The sequence below is a fragment of the Alternaria metachromatica genome (assembly GCF_023757995.1).
Source record: "Alternaria metachromatica strain BMP 0045 chromosome Unknown scaffold_3, whole genome shotgun sequence".
Taxonomy (NCBI): domain Eukaryota; kingdom Fungi; phylum Ascomycota; class Dothideomycetes; order Pleosporales; family Pleosporaceae; genus Alternaria; species Alternaria metachromatica.
The window spans coordinates 531001-551512 of NW_026055494.1; the positions used below are offsets into that span (position 1 = coordinate 531001).

The window sequence follows — 20512 nt, forward strand, 5'->3', positions numbered from 1 at the left end:
TTGGCGCGTCGAGATTCCTCGAACTGTGGTTCTTATTACTTCTCAAAGAATCTACATTGCTTTCGAGTGCAAGACCAATACTACGTCACTGCGCCGAATTCCTATTACCGCACGCGACGTAGACACGCCAAAACTTTCCCGCGTAATTGCTGCGCGTACAAACCTACTCCTATCACCACCGGAGGCTGCTCGACTTGAAACGTCATGGCGACTGCAACGACCGAGAAGAAGAAGCCAAGCGCAATGCGCTCAATCCTGGCAGGTGCAACTGCAGGTGCCGTAGAGATTTGTAAAGCATGCGCCCGGATCGTAATCTGATTCATGACTGACCCTGGACCAGCAATCACATACCCCGCTGAGTGTACGCACCGCATCGTATCCGCTTACATGACCAAGTCGAACCTGACCCCAACATAGTCGCAAAGACACGATCCCAACTCAACCGAAGATTACCTGACGGAAAGAAGCTGCCATGGCCGCCGTTCGGCAAGCAGTGGTACGCCGGATGCACAACCTTGATCATCGGCAACTCTCTGAAGGCGGGCATAAGTACGTCGTGGAAATAACGGGAAGGCGACTGTCTGACTCTTCGCGCAGGATTTGTCGCATTCGACATGTACAGGAACATGCTGGCAGACGCTGAAGGCAAAGTCTCCGGCCCAGCGACAGTCATAGCTGGTTTCGGTGCAGGAGCTACAGAGTCATTATTAGCTGTGACTCCGTTCGAGAGCATCAAAACCCAACTGTAAGCAGCCTCGGTCGCATTCATGTGCCTTCACTGACTCATCCGCCTAGTATTGACGACCGCAAGTCGGCAAACCCACGCATGCGAGGCTTCCTGCACGGATCAAGAATAATCGCGCAAGAAAAGGGCATTCGCGGCTTCTTCCAAGGTTTCCTCCCAACGACTGCACGTCAAGCAGCCAACTCGGCCGTTCGCTTCTCCAGTTACACATCGCTCAAGCAGCTAGCACAGTCATACGTCACCCCAGGGGAGAAGCTCGGTGCCTTCAGCACATTCGGACTCGGAGGACTCGCAGGCATAATAACCGTCTACACTACGATGCCCATCGACACAGTCAAGACACGCATGCAGTCAATAGAAGCACGGAGCTCTTACAAGAACAGCTTCGACTGTGTAGCCAAGATCTTCCGAGACGAGGGGCTCTTCACCTTCTGGTCAGGAGCACTTCCAAGGTTGGGTCGGCTGATCCTCAGTGGTGGTATCGTCTTCACCATGTACGAAAAGTCCATGGAGCTCATGGACAAGTTTGATCCCCAGGGACGTTACATATAAATTCCGCGCATATATCTAGAGCCAGTAGCGACTACATTATCCGTTCGCCTGGTGTTCTACCTGCATTGGCGACTGTGTTACACTATTGGTCTGGATCTCATTGGCTTGTCTGCATTCCTCGCTTCCCCTCCTCCAGATTGCCCAACCGCCACCACTTCAGGACATGTAATGCATTCAAATGACAAGATAGGTTCTAACACAACATGAGTTGGCCTTCCCTGGTAAGAACGGGTCAGATGATCTTTTTCCACAATAGGCTTCTGTCACTTGCATATCGACTGTCATGATCCAATGGAAAGTGGACCAAGGCTGAATCGATAAACATGGGACTTCCGCGTCAGTAGCTATTGGGTTTCGTGGCACCTTGTTTCGTTGAGATATGCAGGAACTTCACCGGTTTCTGCAAAGGCTAGCACCGCTTACACGACGGTATATCTTGTCGAACCAGATTACAGAAGGCATGTTCAGGCAATACTAGGTGCAGTCTGCGAATCGGAAAGTACGACCTGTTGCCTTCTTCATGGGTCTCTCATGGCCCGCACCCACTCGTCTCTTCTTCTTCGGTATCGTCGTGTCCAGAACCATCAAACAATCACTCTCTGTCTGACATAAATGTACAACATTCTTTGAATATTACAACAACCACATACAGTACCAACAAATCACAATCATGCCTCCAGTCGTATTCATATCAACTCCAGAAGAGCTCTCTTCTATACTAGCAACGCTCGACGACCTGCCAGTATCCCCACCAAGTCTGTACATCGATCTGGAAGGCGCGAAGCTCAGCAGGAATGGTTCGATCGCACTACTAACCCTGTATGTACTCCCCAAGGAGACTGTGTATCTCATCGACATCCATACTCTAGGCGCTCGCGCATTCTCAACACCTGCCATCGCAGGAACAGCAAGCGTGACTGCGCCTCTTGATACTACGCCCAGCACAACAAACCTCACTGAAGACGCCGGAAAGCCTTCCACAACCCTGAAGTCTATCTTGGAATCACCAGCAATTCCCAAAGTCTTCTTCGATGTACGCAACGACTCCGACGCCCTCTTCTCCCACTACGCCGTCTCCCTCTCCTGCATCCACGACATCCAACTCATGGAGCTAGCAACTACTACACGCGGTTCTCGTGAACACCTCCTGGGTTTGGGCAAAGCCATCGACTACAACGCCTCACGCTTGAACATAACACCAATGCAGAGGCAAGTCTGCAGCGCCATTAAAGCAGCTGGTGTCAGGCTCTTCGCTCCGGAACGAGGTGGCAGATATGCGGTCTTTGAAGAGAGGCCGCTGAGTCAAGCGATCAAGGATTACTGTGTGCAAGATGTGGTGCATATGCCTGGATTATGGAAGCTGTATGGTAGTAGAATGGCAGAAGGGGGCTTTTGGTGGATCATGGCACTGGAGGGTGCAGCAAGTAGGGTGAAAGAGAGTCACCAAGCGGGATATCTACCACACGGAGATCACAAGAGGTACGGGCCTTGGACTGACACACAGATCAAAGAGGCGATGCGGCGCTGGAATGCTGGGCAGCGGAGCAATCTGTGTGGATAAGTGAGAGGTTTGAGACTGAGTGACGGTGGAAGGTTGGGGACTTGGGCCAACGACGGTTTGTAGATGCATCGTACTTGTTTGGCTGTAGATGAATGAGCAAACGAGAGCAAAGATAAGAGCTCTGTCATGTGTTTCTTCTGTTTTCGAGGTGACTTACGATACACACGTTGGTACCGCGATAATGTCCATCTCTGACATTCACCTCCACTTTGGTCACTCGCCTTTGCCAACGCTCACTACTACGACTTCAACTTCAACACCATATCAACAGACACAACCTCAACCTCCTCTAATCAATCCAACACAAATTTCAGCAGACAAGAAAATGTCAACACACGCCGCACAACTGCTCGAGCAACAGCTCTTCACTGCCATCAAGACACAAATCATCAGTCTCGCAACGCCTCTTTACGGCACGAGATCGGAAGACGCAACAAAAGTCTATGATGTAGTCACTTACAGCATGACTTCCAACAATGGTGGCAGTAGCAACGATAGCAGAAGCACCTTCAACACTGCTAGCACCAGCAGCAACAACGACGGTGAAGAGAGAACAGGGCCAACCTACGGCGTGGCTTTGATTCTCTACACTGGACCGTCAGCCTCGCCATTCACATCATGGACACTGATCAGTCATGTGGAGGATCAGCCCGACATCATCACTGGGGCGAATTGTCTGTTGGAAGACTTGAGGAAGGGGATGGGTGGAGTTATCAGTAAGTTCATGTCACTTCTTTCCTTTCAGCTATCTTGTCTTCGCGTCTTGATTTTGGATTTTATCGTTGGAGCAAGGAAAATGAAGGTATGGTTGACTGATGGCATGGTCTGGAATAGGTGTCTGCATGCAGACAGGTAATTGGGGGATGAAGCATGGGAGGATTCCCAACGTTGCGGGTGTAAGCGAAGGAGGGCAGGAGGGTGAAGAGGAAGTCGAATATAAGCATGGGGGTGATGCTGAAGGTGGCGGCGGCAGACTGGACGATGCCAGCGAAGACCTGGAGCAGACCGGCCGGAGTCCAAGGTTGTCGACCATCATCGAGGAGATGTAGACATTCAACGCGTCAACGCACTTGAGGGGTGAGTTGGGGAGGTTTGGGGACTACAGCATGTTTGGGGGCGTTTTGTATGTCAGCATAAGGCAGCGGGATAGTCTTCGTGTACCTTCCACTGAGCAAATAAAGACCGTATCCTGCGGTGTAGTCGTTACTTACCTTTTCACGTCTTAGTACATACACCTGTGTCTCTACGTAGGTATCAAAGGTAGTTTATGATTCCTTACGATCCGTGAGCATCATGTCATGAAGTTGTTCATTCACACGCAAATCACTTCAATTGGAGCAAAGCGAGAACTATATTGAGAACACGAAAAGGACGCGAATATCACATTGGAACACTACCTAAAGATACGTAAAGATCAAATCGTGTACGGTTTCATCTGCCAGTGCCAATCGGACTCATCAGACTGTTACCACTACCACTAGTAGGACTCCGCACCATCATCGGCTTAATACTCTGGACTGGGCTCAATGGGTCTCGTTGGCTCGAACTCTGACTGGAGGTTCCTGAGCTGAGGCTGCCACTACCGTGACTGCGATTGCGGCCATTGATCGGACCTGGAGTGCTGAAGGGGTTACCGAGGACATAAGTGCCTGAAGACGCGGGCTCGTCGAAAGCGTCGGTGAATCCGGATACGTTAGAGAGCATCGACGAGGAACGACCGCGACCTCCACGCATGGAACCGGGAGTGCCGTTCATGTGCGAGTGCATTGACGGGAACGTGAAGCTGGAGAAACCATTGCCGTGAGGCGACATGTTCGTGCCTGGGAGATTGCCTTCTGGTGTGGTGGGAACAGACATGTGCTGGTGCGCTTGCTGGAGGAGGAGCTCTTCGTACTGCTGAACAGTCTGCAGGATTTGGCTGGTTGACATGTTCTGCTCCTCAGTGCGTCTTTCGTAACCATTGATGTTGCTCCGATACTGGTGCTCGACTTCAGCGCGCTGTGCTCGTAATGCTGCGCGTTCTTGCTCCCTTCGTTGCTTGGCGGTGAAACCTTCAGCGTTGGCAGTAACGAGACGATCGTGCTGCTCGTTGAGCCTGGTTTGACGCTGCTGAAGGCGCTCCCTCTTCTGGAAGGCAGTAGAAATATCGGACTCCACACTTTGCACTTGTCGCTCGATCTCCTCCTTGGTCTTGTCGAATTCACAAGCAACAGCATTCTTGTTGTCACGCTCCTTCTTCCACTCTGCCTTCTTGGCTGCAGCCTCCTTCGCCTCATCTTCGGGAATGCTTCCCAGATTTTCTGCTTGAAGGGAAAACTCGGCGGCAGCATCGTCAGCTTGGCGGATGTTCTGCGTGAATTGAAGGACGCGCTGGCGTTGGCGCTCATCACTACCTCCGGCGTTGGCAAGGCGGTTGCCGAGCGTGTCTACCTCTTTCTTGATGTTGGTAATGGCTGTCTTGTGGTCTTTCTTGTTTCGCTTCAATCGATTGCGCTGTTCCTGTAGTTGCTGGTCGGCTGCGGCAATAGAGTTCTTCAACGTGGTTGTTGGCGAAGAAGGTCGTAGGGTCTGATGGGCTGGCGGGGAGGCAATAGAAGCTGAAGCTGTCACGCATTAGCAAGGTAAGGCTACACAAGATGTTCTGCTTACCAAGTTCGGTTACCGGGCTGGCCGAGGTAATAAGACTCGCTGAGTAGAAGACTTGGTTGTCGTTGGTCCGAACAAACTCGCAATAATAGTTCGAGAGAGCCGTTAGACCAAATATTTCTCCTACCCAGTAGCCCGTTCCCTCTTGTCCCTGGAATCCGATCGGCTCGCTCTGTCGGATGCGGGTTGAGCTCCAGTCCGCGCCGTTGACGCGGATGTAGAAGGGCTTCGACTTGTCTATCCCAGACCCGACGCTGGAATCTTCGTCGTCCTGCTCTTGAAGGCCAGCTCCACCAGATAAACTAACACGAAATGAAATGTCGGAAAAGCCGACTTCTGAAATCCAAACACGATCGTCCTCCGATCTCCAAACAGCGTTTCCAATGTGATTTGCGTCTTTTGCGTTAGCCTCGTCGGCATCGTTGGCCGCCCGGCTACTCTCCATCTCTTTTAAAACTGTAACTTTTGTACTGGCAAGTGCAGCCCAGAATGGCTGCTGACTACGAACATGAGTAGCTTGCTTCCTCTTCCTCCTCCCACTACTCGCTTTATCCTTGATTGCGTGTGCTGCAGGCGACGGCCCCGGGGGGCGGCCATCGGTGCTCGAGGAGTTGGGCACGTCGGCAGTGGGATCGAGGTTCGTGGAGTTGGAGCGTTGCAGCGTGCCAGACTCTGGATCTGTCTTCTTGCCGGTGGGTAAGGTTGATTGTTCTCGTCGAGAGAGAGAGCGTCGGATGATACGAACGACACCTTGGGCCAAAATATGAATGCCCAGGAGGCTACGAGGCCATCCATGGGGGGTCGAGAAGCTTTCCAAATAGGTCGGCGTACTCGGGGGGCTCGTCAAGAATTCAAGGCCTCCCCGGGCGAGCCCCGTCCACAGGAAGTGGACGATGTGTTGCCGGAGAGGCCTGAATCTGAAGACGTGGCTCGAAAGAATGATGACGAAGCATATGACAATGCTGTTGGTCGTGCCCTTCTTGCCGGCTGCGGCACCGCCGAGCGCTATGGCTATGACGGCCTGTGCGAGGTCGAGGAAGAAATTCTGGGCAGGCACCCACAGCAGCAGCCATACGAGCAGGATGACGGTGTCGGCGATGATTGTGGTGAAGAGCGAGGGCGTGCCGCCGGAGCCCTGGAAGATGTCGGTGAAGGAGGGGAAGGCGGAGAGGGCGGAGAGGGGCGTGCCGGCCTGGGGCGGGACAAAAGTAAGCGTTGCGAACAGGAACTGGACGACGGTGAGGACGGTGGGGGGCAGCTGGAGCAGGATGATGAGGATGGCGAGGACGTCCCGCAGCGGACAGGACGTGAGAATGGTGGCGGGCACGGCGAGCATGCTGGCCATGGAGATAGACGCCGACTTGGAGGCATTGGTGTCGGCGCGGCGGAGAGTCGAGGGCATGGGATCAAAGGGCCCGCCGGCGCTGCCATTGTCGTACGAGCGGCAGGCCTCGGGGGTGTTGTCGAGCGAGGCATCCGAGCCAGCGCGCGTGCGGTGCCCTGATCCCGCCGACGCAGCAGCGGCCATGGTGTTGGCGTGGGCGCTCGACCCCGGAGCTGGATCGTGGGCGCTGGCGTGCTGCGTCATCTCGGTCGTGTCTACATGGCTGGGCAGCGGCGGCGAGGGCTCGCTGGGCTTCCCGTTGGCGTGGCCATTGAGCTGCGGGATGCTCTTCTGCTTTGTGATTTTCTTGCCGGGGGCCGCAAGGCCATTCTCGTGTCGCTTGTCGTGCGCCGCGTTCCTCTTCGACTTCGCTACCATAGACGGCGGTGCGGGTGCGAGCGGGCAAACCTCTCCCTGGCGCGACTCGACTGCTGCACAGGACGAGCCAGGACTGGAAGATGTTGAGCCGCTGCTCGGTGGGGGAGTCTGGGGGGGTGTCGTGTGCTGGGCAAGACGTGTAGGGAGCGAGGAAGGTGCCCTGCGCCTGCTCAGTCGTGCCTTCCGCCGGATGGGCTCGTGCCAAGACTTGCAAGTGCTAAACGTCAAATGCAAAGTCAACCAAGAAAACCCGACCGCCCAAGCCTCTGCGCGAGTGGGCCACGCTGTGACCAGAGCACTGACAAGCCACGATGCACCTGACGGCTGATTTGCCTGTCGACTCCGAGGTTCCACGTCTCCAGCGCTGCCGACCCGTGGTTCACCACGACCGCCCTGCACATGCAACCACGACGCCCTCGACACGCTGCCTATCCGCGGCAAAATTCCATGTGTCCGGCTTGTACCGCCCTCATCACAACCACGCGGGCAGCATATCTTGATGCTGCTGCCACGCAGATCAGCCGAGCTGTGTCCGATTCCAGTTCATGATGCCGATCTTGACCACGACAACAAGGCCGTCATTTCACTCTACCGGGGAAGCCAAGTATCGCCCGTCCCTCTCCGGCAGTGATCTTGCCTGTCTGGCACCTCATCTTGCCCTCCTCTACATAGTCCCCCCGTCTGCTGCCTCTGCCATATCGCACAGCTGCATCGCCAGACAAACACGTCTTCCAAGGCAGCCAATTAGCCTGCGCCGGCTTCTTTAGCTTACCTGCTCATTTGCGTGCACCAGGACCCCCCTGAGCCATAGCAAGCTCCAGGGCGAATGAACCCGCGCTTTGTCTGTTCACCGCATGCCTGAAGTCTCTGCAGCGGGCAAACCCCGCCGACGCTATTACTCACGCCGCCGTCACCCATTGTCTGCTTCCTAGGTACGCGGATAGAGCGTGCCTGCCCCTTCGATGCATGAATCTTTACAGCGGCTGCACAGCAATGCTCATGCGACGTGTTACGCCACACCTTACTGAGCATTGCTATACCGGGTCAAGCGGTGCACTGTCAGCATCCCAAATTGTTCGGAGCATTTTTATCTATCTGTGTTCCCTCGAGGCGAGCATAGCGCGCAAGCCTTCCGCCTGCACATCCATGACCCTCTTCCGCCCTCTGCAGTGTGCCGGCGTGAAGCTTAACCCAACCACGCCAATAGCAGCCCGTTCGACTTGCAAATAAGGCAAGCCGGAACATCACGCGCGCAACGGGCGTGCAGATCGCTGCAATAGGCATCAGAACATCCCACTTCATGTACATCATTGTGATGAGAATCACGCCATGCAGTGGGTTCATGCGGCAGTTTGCCATTTTCCCATCGCTTGCATCTATACAACTGGTTTGACTGCCATGCGCCGACCTCGGACACGCGATCAACCCCGCGTGCTGTCTGTCCATGCCGCTGCAGGGGTATATGATGACGGATATGACGATACCTATGTAACACCGCTAGTAAATCCTACTCTACCGCCGCTACAGACATGACTATTTGTTAGTCTTGTTCAAAGACGTCGCACTAGCGAAGCTTTCACGGGACAGGAGGAACCAGAAATCAAGGCACCGTTTGCGAATGCGAACCGCAGATATCAAGGGTCTGATGAGGCGTTTTCTCGCAAGTATCACCATGTTCTACGGAGCCGCGCTACCAAAGTCTTCTTTAGCATCCGGTCTATCCCAGCTACCCTTCTCTAATTCCCTAACTCGATCCAATAGCCCTCTGACCCTAATGCTGTTCTTGTCTTTCGCTTGTTCCTGTAGGTTGAATGTATCTTGGAACTTCTGGATCATAAAAGACGGCAGTGGGGACTTCTTCGCTGTTCGATAGTCGTACACGACAATGTCTTCGGTGCATCGCGCTGCTGGTCGACGCTGGGCCTCTGAGAGGATTAGTACGTCCAAGATGAAGTGATCGGTGTCTTGTGTCGGTTTGTCTCGAAGCTTGTGCAGTACGGTCACCCTGATAATGTATGTGTTAAAACATTGAGCCCTGCATCTTGTAGTTTGCGTTCGTGGTCGCACCTATCAGGCCATTTCATGGGCTAGTTCTCCGTCAGTGACGTTTCAAGAATTCGGCCAGCCTCCAGCTGGACCAGTAGCGCGCGCAACTTACAAACTTGTAGTCTGTTTTGATGCTTCGCAGTATCAAGCCAACGCTCTTCGGTGTCATGAGCTCCATCCACTCGGCTTTGTGTTGTGGGTCGCTCGCCGCAAAGTTCAGCGTCCAGTTAACTCTCGCCGACTCAGCATACCGATTGTACATGACGTTGTTGACATGACCTATCAGAGATTAGAATTAGATATCCAAGGCCCAGGTAGGGAAGTAAGTACCCTTCACATCCGTCAGCAGTTATCAGTATACACGTATTGGGGTCATCCTACCATGCTGTCCTGCACACGATCGCTCACATCAGCAATTGTACACAACTTCGTTAGACAGGATCCTAACCATTTCACCCCATACCACCTCTTGCCGGTAGAGACCCCGCCATTGCCTGCCTGTAAGAAAACCCTCGCTACCAGCTACAAGTTCTCGCCCTGTAAGACACATAAGAAGTTGGTTCTGCGTCATGACATGAACCACCTTTGTCATAACTCACAGTCTGCTGCAGTCTCCTGTAATATCAAACCAGCTTCCTCAATCTGTGCAGGGTTCATTCCAAAACTAATACACTTGCCGATGCGTGTTCGAACGTCCGAGAGCCATCTTGGGCTGAGCGCTGCAGTTGCCGGTGCTTCTGTGTCAGATGTGGGTCAGCTATTGGTATTCCGTGATGCTCCAGCTCTTCCCCTTATAAAGTACAATGATAGCTGTTTGGACAACTGTATAGTGACTGGCTTGAGATACTTTACAAGGTACAACGTGCCCATCAATCGATCACATAGATCCGTGCTGCGCGCACTAACAGCATCAAAGAATCGACACCCAATTTACGTACCGCTTGAAGTAGACTGATACCGCGTGCGAGAAACTCCCTGCACAACCGGAAGAGCTGGCCATGCAGGTCTAGAACGAAAAAGCGCTGAGCGCACCAAGGGTCGCATGGTATTCATTATTGTGAAATACGGAGTCCAATGGGAAGACAGCGCGGTGGTGTTCACGAACGATTGCAGCAAGAGCTAGGGCGTTCCTTCCGAGGATACGGAAGATAAGCCGAGGATCCGCTACCTCCACATCCAATTCCATCCACAAGTCCGCCAGCCGCTACGTCAGGACGCGGGCCCGAGCGTTTGCTACAACTACTCCGCACCCTGCTCGTACACACGCAATTGACGTTTGACAGCTTTCTAGCATCGACTTCTTTGGATCCATACATCGTTTGCTTCATCATTGAAAAATGACATCCCCGAATCCCGCGCTTCGCCACCAGGTCATCCGGATCTACAAGGGTACGTAGCATGGTCTTTTCCCTCGGCTCGTAGCAAACTCCATGGGCTAACGAAATGAATAGATTTGCTTTTCATGGGCCGGGAATATCCCCAGGGCTACGATTACTTTAGGACACGCCTACACAAGGCATTTGCGAGCCAAAAGAATCTGACGGACGAGGCCAAGATTAAGCAGGGCATCGAGAGGGCGGAGTACGTGAAGAAAGGTAAGTCACGCCATACCAGGCATCCAATGTATCATGCTAACATCTTATAGAGATTGAAGCACTGTTCGTTTGCAGCAGCTGAAAAAGCAAAATCGAAAGAATTCCTAACTATATCCAGATACTACCTAAAGCGCTATCGCACCTTGCGCCAGCGCTACGACAAACTCGCCTAGCATGTATAATACGATAACTGACATTTCGCCGACCGTGGCCTTGCGTAGACCGGGATATCACAAATAACAAGGTACGCCACTTGAACTTTACGCCTTCTTGGCCCACCATATGCCGAGCTCGAGACACTCACCGCTCGAGGCACCTTTCTGCTCAAGCAGGTCGTTGATCATGGAGTTCCAATAACGCTGCCATTCCTCTTGGTTCTTTCCGCTGACTTCTTTGAGTAGAGGCTCGAGACTTTCAATCAGCTGTATGACGACAAGCAATGCCGTGTGTCTTAGCGCTGCCTGCTCCTTGGTCAGAATGGAGCTCTCCAGGGTTGCGCTTCCCTTCTTGAGTTTCCCCGCCTCGCTTCCACGCCGCTTTATCGTCTCGCCCGCAGCCTCGCGCTCCCACCGTGGTTCACCGAGAAGAATCGCTACCCGCCGGTTTTCCACCTCGCACAGAGTGTCCGGCTCTTGAAGCAGGATTTGCGATATACGAGAGCAAGGGGTTGCCGTGAGCTTGCGTCGGTCCAGCGCTTCTTGGATCCACGAGTTTGAGTCTTGGAGATATTTGTTCTGCACATCGGTAAAGGGTGTGGTGTGCGAAATGAGGAACGTTCCGGTTGACACAGCGCAAGCGTACTCTTGAGGATTCTTGCCTGGTGGTGGTGGAGGATGCGGCAGGATCGATCGGATAATGTGGTCTGTGTCCCATATTTCCAACGTGCCCCCAGACTTTAGGATCCGAGTGCATTCATCGAGTGTCCTCTGCGAGGGCTGCCCATCAGGTATCACCATACTCAGGTCCTTCATCACGACGACATCGAACTCCTCATCATCGAACGGCAGTGGTAACTTGCGCAGATCATGCTGCACGAACTTCCAGTCGATGCCCTGGCGCTGTAAATCTCCTGCGAGATTGACAATGTCTAGACCAGTAAAGGAAACATCATCGTAGCCCTGTTCTGGTTACGGTCAGCCCTGAATCGTACAGAAGGTGCGGGGTATACCTACCACTCAGCCATTCATGGCACACAGCCGACCAGTATCCGGAGCCACACGCAACCTCCAGCACTTTCTTCGGTGGGTATGAGGGGGTGGAGCCCATGGCTTTGCCGAAGACGGCTGTCGCAAGGAGGGTATGTAGGTTCTGGCGGTGGAGCTCGGGCAGGTCGCACGGGAGGGGGTAGCTCTGGGCGCTTCGAATGTATCGGCGGCCATGGCGCAGAATGAAGGGTTCGGTAGAGGGGACGCCCGTGTCGTCTCTGGTACTCTGGGTGGAGCTGCTGGACATGGAGCCGCGCGTTATGTCCATGTTGTGGCCTGAGAGGGTGCGCGCGCCTGTTGAGGCAGAAGTCGAAGACGCAGAGATGGTTCTACCGAGAGCGTCCGTAGTGGTCAGATCCCATTGCTTTGCTTCGACGGTCTTGGGGCGTATGGGAGGGCTGGCGGTGGCGTTGGCGCCGTAGTAGCGGTACTGGGGAGGGGATTAGCCAGAGAGGTTCACACGTAGAGCAAGCACAGTGTTCTTGCCAACTGCCAATCGCCCATGGAGACGACCTGGAAACGTGCTCGAGGTTGTCCAGTCTACTCCTACCCTAGCCCCACTGTTTTAGCGGGAACGCGATATTGGGCCGGTCTTTAGTCGTCTGATAAGCACGTGTAGGCGAGTCAGCAATTAATGAGCGGGACGGCGGAGCGGATGCGACAAGGAAGCAGAGCTCGACTGGAGAGAGATCAGATCAGAGGATGGTGCCAGCACGCCGTGTATGTGAATGCAAGTTTCGGCACAGCTCCGGGTGTGGGAGGCAGCTCAGGTGAGGAGCTGCGAGGCCAGCCGAGGACACATCTCCAATCAACGGCTGCGGCTGTGTGAATCCCCAGGTTCTCTATGGCGATACATCGCTGGGCAGTGCGAGCGCCGCGAACGAGCAGCTTCTGGCGATGTGGCGCCCGTCTGCAGGAGCGCGGCATGAGCCGAAGACGTGCTGCAGGTGATATTCCAGCGTGGGGAAAGCCCGAGTCTAGCAGCGACAAGCTCACGAGGGCATGCAGTGCACGGCGGAAACGAGGATCAAGGGCGAGGGTACTGCGTAATCTGTAGCCTTTCCGTGGATGAAACACATACGTGAATCAGGGCACATGTAGAGGAGGGATAGATGCACGTCGAATGCCCGCGGAGAGGGTGTGTGCCTAGGTACCATGGCCAGTCCTATACACTTGATCGATAGTTGCCATGCACGTCAAAAGGAAGAACGCAAGGACTACTCTGATGAACACCCAGCCAACGCGGGCACAGGCCCTGTCGCGAGAGAACAGATGAGCAGTTTCATGGCGTTCAGCTTGGATCGACGCTTCCATGTCACGTGGCCCGCTAAGCGGCGGACCCCAATGCATCGGGCAAGGTTCGACTGGGCTTCACGTATCGCATCACTACGCTCTCTATTCTTCACAGCGCCGCAGTTGGACCCGCTTACTGTCTGTCTGGCACGATTGAGCCCGATTGCCCTCCTGCGCGCCCTTTGACATCCTCAGCTGCCGTACGTGCGCCGCTTCCACACGCTTCTGCTGCCCGCTCGAGCTCCCCGTCCAACCTCTTCGATTCCCCGCCGCACCAACTGACTGCTCCCTACCAGTAGCCCGCCAGGATATCAATACGAGCCCGCGCCCCAGCCCTTTATCTCCAGCACGCCTCGACGCCCGCAACCCCTCCGCCCTCGCTCGCTACCGAGTCCCCGCTCCAACACTACCTTCACTCGCGAACCGCCGGGGTATCAATACATGGTATACTGGTGCCGCGTTTGCTGAACGCGTGCTCATGTCGAGGAGTCGCACGGGCGCCCATGTTAAAACGAAGAAGATCGCGTGCCCGAACCCTTCCTCCTACCTGACGCCCCGACTCGCCAGAGCATCCCGCGCCTTTCACCCCCAGCACAAAGGCCGCCTGCGCGACCCCAGATATCTTCCGCCGCGATTCCCTTAGATGGCCGAGTACTCGGTCTACCCCAGGGGAACCGGCAATACCTTCTATCCGCAACACACACAAAACATACGCAACCTCCCCAGCCGAGTGCGCTCACCCACGTCTACCGCCCGCATACCCTTCCCCAACCCCGACACCCCCTCGCCATCACGATCTCCTGGGCGCCAGTCGTCTCCCCAGCAGTTCGGCATGTTCAACCAGGCCCATGGGCACCAGGGCCACAACGTTATGATGAACGGGCGAGCAGGGCAGCAGAACTTCATGCAGCACATGAACCTGGGGAAGCCCTTCCAACACAACCAGCACCACCAGAACCAGCATCAACATCACCAGCAGCACCAGGATATCTCCGGAAACAACCATGTCGGCCAATTCAACCACCAGCACAACATCTCGAGTGGGGGTATGTCCAACGTGCAGCCCCACTTTACGCCGGGCCATCTCCAGAACGGCACACCAAACAGCGTTCATAGTGGACTCAGCAAACCACCAACCGAACACTGGCAAGAGCAATTGAAGCTGCACCAGACCGCGCGTGAGATGACGCAGGCCCACTCACACGCTCGCATCCACCCGAGCGTTAGTAAGAGCATTGTCGCGGGAACATCAAACGGGATGCAAAAAGAGACAGACAAGGAAGAGCGCAATAGGCCTGCTGCTCAGCGGGTGGAAGACGCCAAGGACCAGCACATTTGGACAATTCTCGATTTTGGCGGCCAGAATCTCAAAGTCATCACGCCAGCCTTGTTTGCCTACACTTTCCTGACCAAGCTCTACCTCAACTCCAACAAGCTCACCTACGTGCACCAGAAGATTGGACAGCTGCGGAACCTCACTCATCTCGATCTCTCCCTGAACAATCTGCAATATCTACCCCCGGAGATTGGCATGCTAGTGAACCTGAAGCAGCTGCTCCTGTTCGACAACCACATCGAGAATCTGCCATACGAACTAGGATCCTTGTATCAACTGGAAATGCTAGGTATCGAGGGCAACCCCATTCCGGACGACCTGAAACAGATCATAATGGAACAAGGCACCACGGAACTTATCAAGCACTTCCGCGAGAACGCACCGGGTCCAGAGGCGCCACCAGAGCGAGACTGGATTGTCCTCGATGAGGTTCAAGACACGGCACAAGAGACTGTGAGCGCGCTCAGCTACAACATCTTGTGCGACAAATACTGTACGCAATCACAGTACGGATACACACCGAGCTCAGCATTGGCCTGGGAGAGTCGCAGGGAGCTCATTCTTGCTGAACTGCGGGAGCGCGATGCAGACATAGTGTGTCTGCAAGAAATCGATCAAGATAGTTTCAACGAGTTCTTCCGAGCAGAGCTGGCGCACAACGACTACAAGGGAGTATTCTGGCCGAAATCACGAGCGCGTACCATGGCAGAAAGGGAAGCAAAGCTGGTCGATGGGTGTGCCATCTTCTACAAGAACAGCAAGTAAGTTGTCATCCGTTTCGTCTTGCGGAACCCCACTAATCAGCCCAGGTACATCTTGCTGGACAAGCAGCTCATCGACTTCGCCAATACAGCCATCAACCGTCCGGATATGAAGGGCGAACACGATATATTCAATCGAGTCATGCCCAGAGACGATATTGGCGTTGTTGCTTTCCTCGAAAACCGTGCTACAGGTTCCAGATTCATCGTCGGAAACGTACACGTCTTCTGGAACCCTGCGTTCCAGGATGTCAAGCTTGTGCAAGTCGCCATCCTGATGGAGGGTATCACCAAGCTTGCAACTCAATGGACTAAGCACCCGGCCTGCAAGAACAAGGTGGTGTACCAGTTCACGAATGGCGATAGCGAAGAAGGAGCCGAACCCGACCCGACACAGGAGCCCGGACCTTCCAAGGAATACTCTGATCCTTCCGATATCCCCGTGTTGCTATGCGGTGACTTCAACTCGCTGCCATCCTCCGGTGTCTACGATCTTATCACACATGGCAATGTTTCGAATGCCCACGTGGATCTGGGAAGCCGCAAGTATGGTAACTTCACACGAGACGGTATATCCCATCCATTCAGTCTCAAGTCCAGCTACGCATCTATCGGCGAGTTGGCGTTCACGAACTACGTACCTCACTTCCAAGGAGTCCTGGACTACATCTGGTACTCGACAAACACACTGCAGGTGGTAGGTCTGCTTGGCGAGATTGACAAGAACTATCTCCAGCGGGTACCGGGTTTCCCCAACTACCACTTCCCCAGTGACCACGTGGCCCTGTACGCGCAATACATCGTGAAGAATCGCAAAGAGGCGAAGAAGGTGTCCGAAGTCGACTTTGGGCCAAGCCGGGATCGAAGGAATTGATCGGCTTGACGTGGTTTGGCCTCCGGGCATGTCAATACGCTTTCTGGTGCAGCAATCTCCGTCGTTTTCAGGCGTCATTTGCTCGGTGTTCGGTTGCTATGGTTCGCTCGCGTCCTTTGCGGGCTTCACGATGGAGATTTAGGTTTGGTAACGGGGTGAATCGCTCGATAGACGGTGCGCGGTCTGATCATTGGGAGGTATGAGCAATGCCAGCGGTTAGTGCACGAAATCTCGCATCATGTTTGTTGTTAGTGTCTGGAACATGTTTTCCTTGGTAGCCTGACGATGGAAGGACCACTACTCTCTTTTTCAACGTGCGAAGCGTTTGGCTTTCTGTGGCTGGTGTTTGTCGGCATGGGATGTTTGATCTATTTTCTGGGTCGTCTTGCGTTCATCTTTTCTGCAATGTATCAACTAGGTAGCTCCTTCAAAAAGGCCCCGTCGCCTGCACTCCAGCAGGTCTGACTACGGTTTTACCGTTCAACATGTCCTCGATGCACTTGTGGTGTAACGTGGTTGCGTGAGGAACGCTGCGTGAACATGGCTTTCGGACCATAGATGCGTCATGGGGCAGCGTCAACGGCCACAATTCGCTGGAATGAGCCGTCGAGGAGGATGAGGGGAAGGGGTCTCGCTTGACCGCCGCGGCAGGGACCCACTTAGTTGACATCGACGTGCGCTCCTCGACAACTTCGTTCAGGCCGCGCAACACGCAATTACCTTCCTCCTCCCTGTACATTTCGAGCCACCTCTCTTCTCGTACACTCTAGACACAATGGCTGCTGCTGCGACGAGCGAGCTGAAGCTCGACCCCAAGTACGACCACTACGACTTTCCCACCGTCGCTCCCACCGCCCAACCAGGACACCCAGGCCACACAACTCCAGAGCAAGATGCCCAGGTCTTCCAGCTGAGAACCCAGCTGGAGCAGTCCGGCCACATCAAGAACCTCGACACCCTGACTCTGGTATGCTCACCGCTTCTTGTGCGAGTGCAAAGGCCTCAAGCTAAACAATCTACAGCTGCGGTTCCTTCGCGCGCGAAAGTTCAATGTCGAGCTTGCGAAACAGATGTACGTACACGCAGCACGGAGGGATTGTAGAAGAATGGTTGGAATGTATGCTGACAGTCACCAGGTTCGTTGACTGCGAGAAGTGGAGGGCCGAGTATGCTGGCGTCGGCGTTGAGGAGCTCGTCCGCACCTTTGACTACAAGGAGCGACCCGAGGTCTTCAAGTTCTACCCCCAGTACTACCACAAGACGGACAAGGTACGTGGCTTCTACTTGGGCTGAGAGCACAGCCCAGATCTGACCAACGAAACCTCTGACGCAACACTAGGATGGCCGCCCACTCTACATCGAGCAGCTCGGCAACGTCGACCTCACCGCCCTCGGAAAGATCACCTCCCAGGAGCGCATGATCCAGAACCTTGTCTGCGAATACGAAAAGATGGCCGACCCCCGTCTTCCTGCCTGCTCCCGCAAGTCGGGCTACCTCCTCGAGACATCTTGCACAATCATGGACCTGAAGGGCGTTGGTATTGGCAAGGCTACCTCCGTGTACGGCTACCTCGGCGCCGTCTCGCAGATCAGTCAAAACTACTACCCCGAGCGTCTGGGCAAGATGTACATCATCAACGCCCCCTGGGGTTTCTCGGGCGTCTTCAGCGTGGTCAAGAAGTTCCTCGACCCCGTCACAAGCGCCAAGATCCACGTTCTCGGCAGCGGATACCAGAAGGAGTTGCTGGCGCAGGTCCCAGCCGAGAACCTGCCCAAGGCATTCGGTGGATCATGCGAGTGCGAGAAGGGCTGCCAATTGAGCGATGCAGGCCCATGGTGGGATGCACAGTGGGCAAAGGAACCCAAGTGGGCCAAGAAGAGCGACGATGCGATTGACAACACGGCTCTTCCTGCACCTACTGAGGGCGTTGCGGGTACCGCACCAGCTGCGCCTGTCGGCACCGACCCTGCTACCGCACCTGCACCTGCCACTACCTAGGCGGAATGTGTCTTCGAGGCAGGAAGGGGTGTCTAGAATGTCAACGGTTTGGCGTAGGGGCGTGATATTCGAAAGGGGGTGCGCTGATTGCAGCATAGATAAGCGTGGTAGGTGTTCACGCGGCGGCATAGCAAGTGTAAAATGTCATCATACAGGTTTCAAGAGCAACTAGCTTACAACGCGCACACTGTTTTGCATAGGACTCATGTGTGACTACTGATGTCGAAGCAGCTAGATCTGGTCACGAATGTTGGTCATCTTCAACTTGAGAGCCCGGGGTTGTAGGCAATATGTGCCTCTCTTAGACATGTCACTGGGATATGAATTGCGCTTGGCTAGGTGTATGATGGTTTACTGAATAAGTCTAAAGCACGATTGTGTACAACGTGTAGACGGAAATTACGCTGACTATACTACAGAAAAGGACAGCGCTGGCGCTGAGATGTCGGAAGCACTAAGTGGTTGTCTTTACTGCCATATGATGGAGACATTTCAATGCGGTAGTCATTCAGGTCGTCAAAGGTGCCTAGCCCCGCTGGCGATGCAGGGCGCCTCAGTGAAAACCACAAGGAGCCAGAACTTCCCTTTTCCTTACTTCCATACTATCGGGTCTAGTGTAGCGACTGTGCGAGGGGTAACGTCCGTACAAAGTGCCTTTTTCTTCTTTCTCCCAGTTCCACACTCCCCAAACGCTGCACCTCAAACCGCTCATTTCAGAACCTAACCTCCAAGTCAAACTTTTCTATCTCAACACTACAATGCGTCTGCGCGCTAGGTATGCTACTGAAAGAACCTGCTACGACTCCGCGTCCGACGAATGCGACGTCGGCCCTGAGCCTGACGATGCTCTTCTCCAAAAGTCCTCAGAGTCGGATAATGACGCTCTTTCACAGTTTTCGGATGACGATACTGTCTGCGTCGTTGTCGGTCAAGAACCAAATCAAAAAAAGTTCTTCGTGGACTCGTACCGCATCTGTTATTGTAGCAAGTTCTTCCGGAATGCTTTAAGAGGGGGATGGAATTCAGCACAGAATCTCAAAGTCACTTTGAAAGAAGAAGACCCTAGGATATTCGCTTGGTATCTAGACACACTCTATGTACGCATGCTCACACGATCAGCGTATCCATATCTTGGCTAACGAAGAGTTCATAGAATGGCACCAAGCTATCCTTCCAAGGCCAGCCGTGGTCATTCCAGCCCATGAGCGAGCTCTACGTCCTCGCCGAGATGCTCATGGACGACTCCACTAAGAAATCTATCCTGGCAGCCATTCGGAAACGATGCGAGAGCCCTCAATTCGGCCACTCTCTCCCGGAGCCATCTGCAGTACGTACCATCTACGACGGTACACCCGAGTCGAGTCCCGCGCGTCGTTTAATGGTTGACATCTTCTCCCAACGTGCAAGTAAAGAGCGCATTGAACACTGGACGACGGAGAACCTGCCGAAAGACTTCCTCCTCGATCTGTCGGTCAATCTCATCGCCCAGCGTCCCCTTCCCGATGACGATAATAGGGGTCACGATGAGGGCAAGAATGCTAAGAAGCGTGCAGCCGAAGAAAGTGACGACGAGTTAGCCCTCTATCTTGACTCGCTAGAATCGCCTCCAAAGGTGAAGAAGAGGCTCAAGTTGCGTGTCGGCGGCCGTGATAGCCTCGCCTTTCTTGATCAGTACTCTGCGGTAGCCGATGCACATTCAGGAAACACAAAGACGAAGGTCGCTCTTGGTTCCCAACACGACACCGCATACATCAGGTAAGCTCTTGACCGTAGACAACGCAAGCGGACATTTTACTGACTTCTACAGGGCTGAGCGCACAGCCGAATGGCAGACAAACATTAGCAACCTCCAAGGTGGTCGTCCTCTTAAGCCGCAGATAATGACCGATGACGGTAGGAGTTGGTTCGAAACCACATGAAATTGAACGAGTCGATTGAGGAATAGACGCTGTAGTGGGAGAAACATTGATGCTATTCATTCGTAGGACACGACTACGGATTCTTGGGAAAACAACAACGGCAGGAGGCTGGATGTGTTTAGTCCAGTCAATAAGACGAGAATAACTCTGACACCCGGTTCTGCATCTCGCTCACCACTTAGGAGTCTGTGCTCATCGCCGAAAAAGATGCTCAACTC

At 54.1% G+C, this 20512-nt stretch overlaps 10 protein-coding genes across 10 annotated transcripts; 7 read left to right on the forward strand and 3 right to left on the reverse strand.

Moving 5' to 3' along the window:
* Window positions 1-204: 204 nt before the first annotated feature.
* Window positions 205-1297, forward strand: J4E83_001835 (uncharacterized protein; the record flags this gene model as incomplete). The annotated part of the gene is made up of 5 exons (XM_049328788.1): window positions 205-289; window positions 341-361; window positions 418-549; window positions 598-745; window positions 796-1297. 5 exons carry the CDS (start codon window positions 205-207, stop codon window positions 1295-1297), a joined length of 888 nt encoding a protein of 295 aa, XP_049191760.1.
* Window positions 1298-1967: 670 nt separating this feature from the next.
* On the forward strand, window positions 1968-2858 carry J4E83_001836 (uncharacterized protein; the record flags this gene model as incomplete). Its single annotated transcript, XM_049328789.1, has 1 exon — window positions 1968-2858. One exon carries the CDS (start codon window positions 1968-1970, stop codon window positions 2856-2858), a length of 891 nt encoding a protein of 296 aa, XP_049191761.1.
* Window positions 2859-3183: 325 nt separating this feature from the next.
* On the forward strand, window positions 3184-3907 carry J4E83_001837 (uncharacterized protein; the record flags this gene model as incomplete). Its single annotated transcript, XM_049328790.1, has 2 exons — window positions 3184-3574; window positions 3711-3907. 2 exons carry the CDS (start codon window positions 3184-3186, stop codon window positions 3905-3907), a joined length of 588 nt encoding a protein of 195 aa, XP_049191762.1.
* A 382-nt stretch (window positions 3908-4289) lies between these two features.
* J4E83_001838 (uncharacterized protein) lies at window positions 4290-7266 on the reverse strand (the record flags this gene model as incomplete). Its single annotated transcript, XM_049328791.1, has 2 exons — window positions 4290-5461; window positions 5508-7266. The coding sequence occupies 2 exons, from the start codon at window positions 7264-7266 to the stop codon at window positions 4290-4292; spliced, it is 2931 nt and encodes a 976-aa protein (XP_049191763.1).
* A 1677-nt stretch (window positions 7267-8943) lies between these two features.
* J4E83_001839 (uncharacterized protein) lies at window positions 8944-9574 on the reverse strand (the record flags this gene model as incomplete). The annotated part of the gene is made up of 2 exons (XM_049328792.1): window positions 8944-9271; window positions 9429-9574. 2 exons carry the CDS (start codon window positions 9572-9574, stop codon window positions 8944-8946), a joined length of 474 nt encoding a protein of 157 aa, XP_049191764.1.
* A 1200-nt stretch (window positions 9575-10774) lies between these two features.
* Window positions 10775-11080, forward strand: LYRM5B (LYR motif-containing protein 5B; the record flags this gene model as incomplete). The annotated part of the gene is made up of 3 exons (XM_049328793.1): window positions 10775-10907; window positions 10958-10970; window positions 11026-11080. The coding sequence occupies 3 exons, from the start codon at window positions 10775-10777 to the stop codon at window positions 11078-11080; spliced, it is 201 nt and encodes a 66-aa protein (XP_049191765.1).
* Window positions 11081-11167: 87 nt separating this feature from the next.
* Window positions 11168-12380, reverse strand: J4E83_001841 (uncharacterized protein; the record flags this gene model as incomplete). Its single annotated transcript, XM_049328794.1, has 2 exons — window positions 11168-12030; window positions 12080-12380. 2 exons carry the CDS (start codon window positions 12378-12380, stop codon window positions 11168-11170), a joined length of 1164 nt encoding a protein of 387 aa, XP_049191766.1.
* A 1668-nt stretch (window positions 12381-14048) lies between these two features.
* Window positions 14049-16376, forward strand: CCR4 (Glucose-repressible alcohol dehydrogenase transcriptional effector; the record flags this gene model as incomplete). The annotated part of the gene is made up of 2 exons (XM_049328795.1): window positions 14049-15502; window positions 15551-16376. The coding sequence occupies 2 exons, from the start codon at window positions 14049-14051 to the stop codon at window positions 16374-16376; spliced, it is 2280 nt and encodes a 759-aa protein (XP_049191767.1).
* A 775-nt stretch (window positions 16377-17151) lies between these two features.
* Window positions 17152-18375, forward strand: J4E83_001843 (uncharacterized protein; the record flags this gene model as incomplete). Its single annotated transcript, XM_049328796.1, has 4 exons — window positions 17152-17343; window positions 17399-17448; window positions 17513-17645; window positions 17716-18375. 4 exons carry the CDS (start codon window positions 17152-17154, stop codon window positions 18373-18375), a joined length of 1035 nt encoding a protein of 344 aa, XP_049191768.1.
* A 758-nt stretch (window positions 18376-19133) lies between these two features.
* On the forward strand, window positions 19134-20294 carry J4E83_001844 (uncharacterized protein; the record flags this gene model as incomplete). The annotated part of the gene is made up of 3 exons (XM_049328797.1): window positions 19134-19472; window positions 19529-20130; window positions 20183-20294. The coding sequence occupies 3 exons, from the start codon at window positions 19134-19136 to the stop codon at window positions 20292-20294; spliced, it is 1053 nt and encodes a 350-aa protein (XP_049191769.1).
* Window positions 20295-20512: the final 218 nt, after the last annotated feature.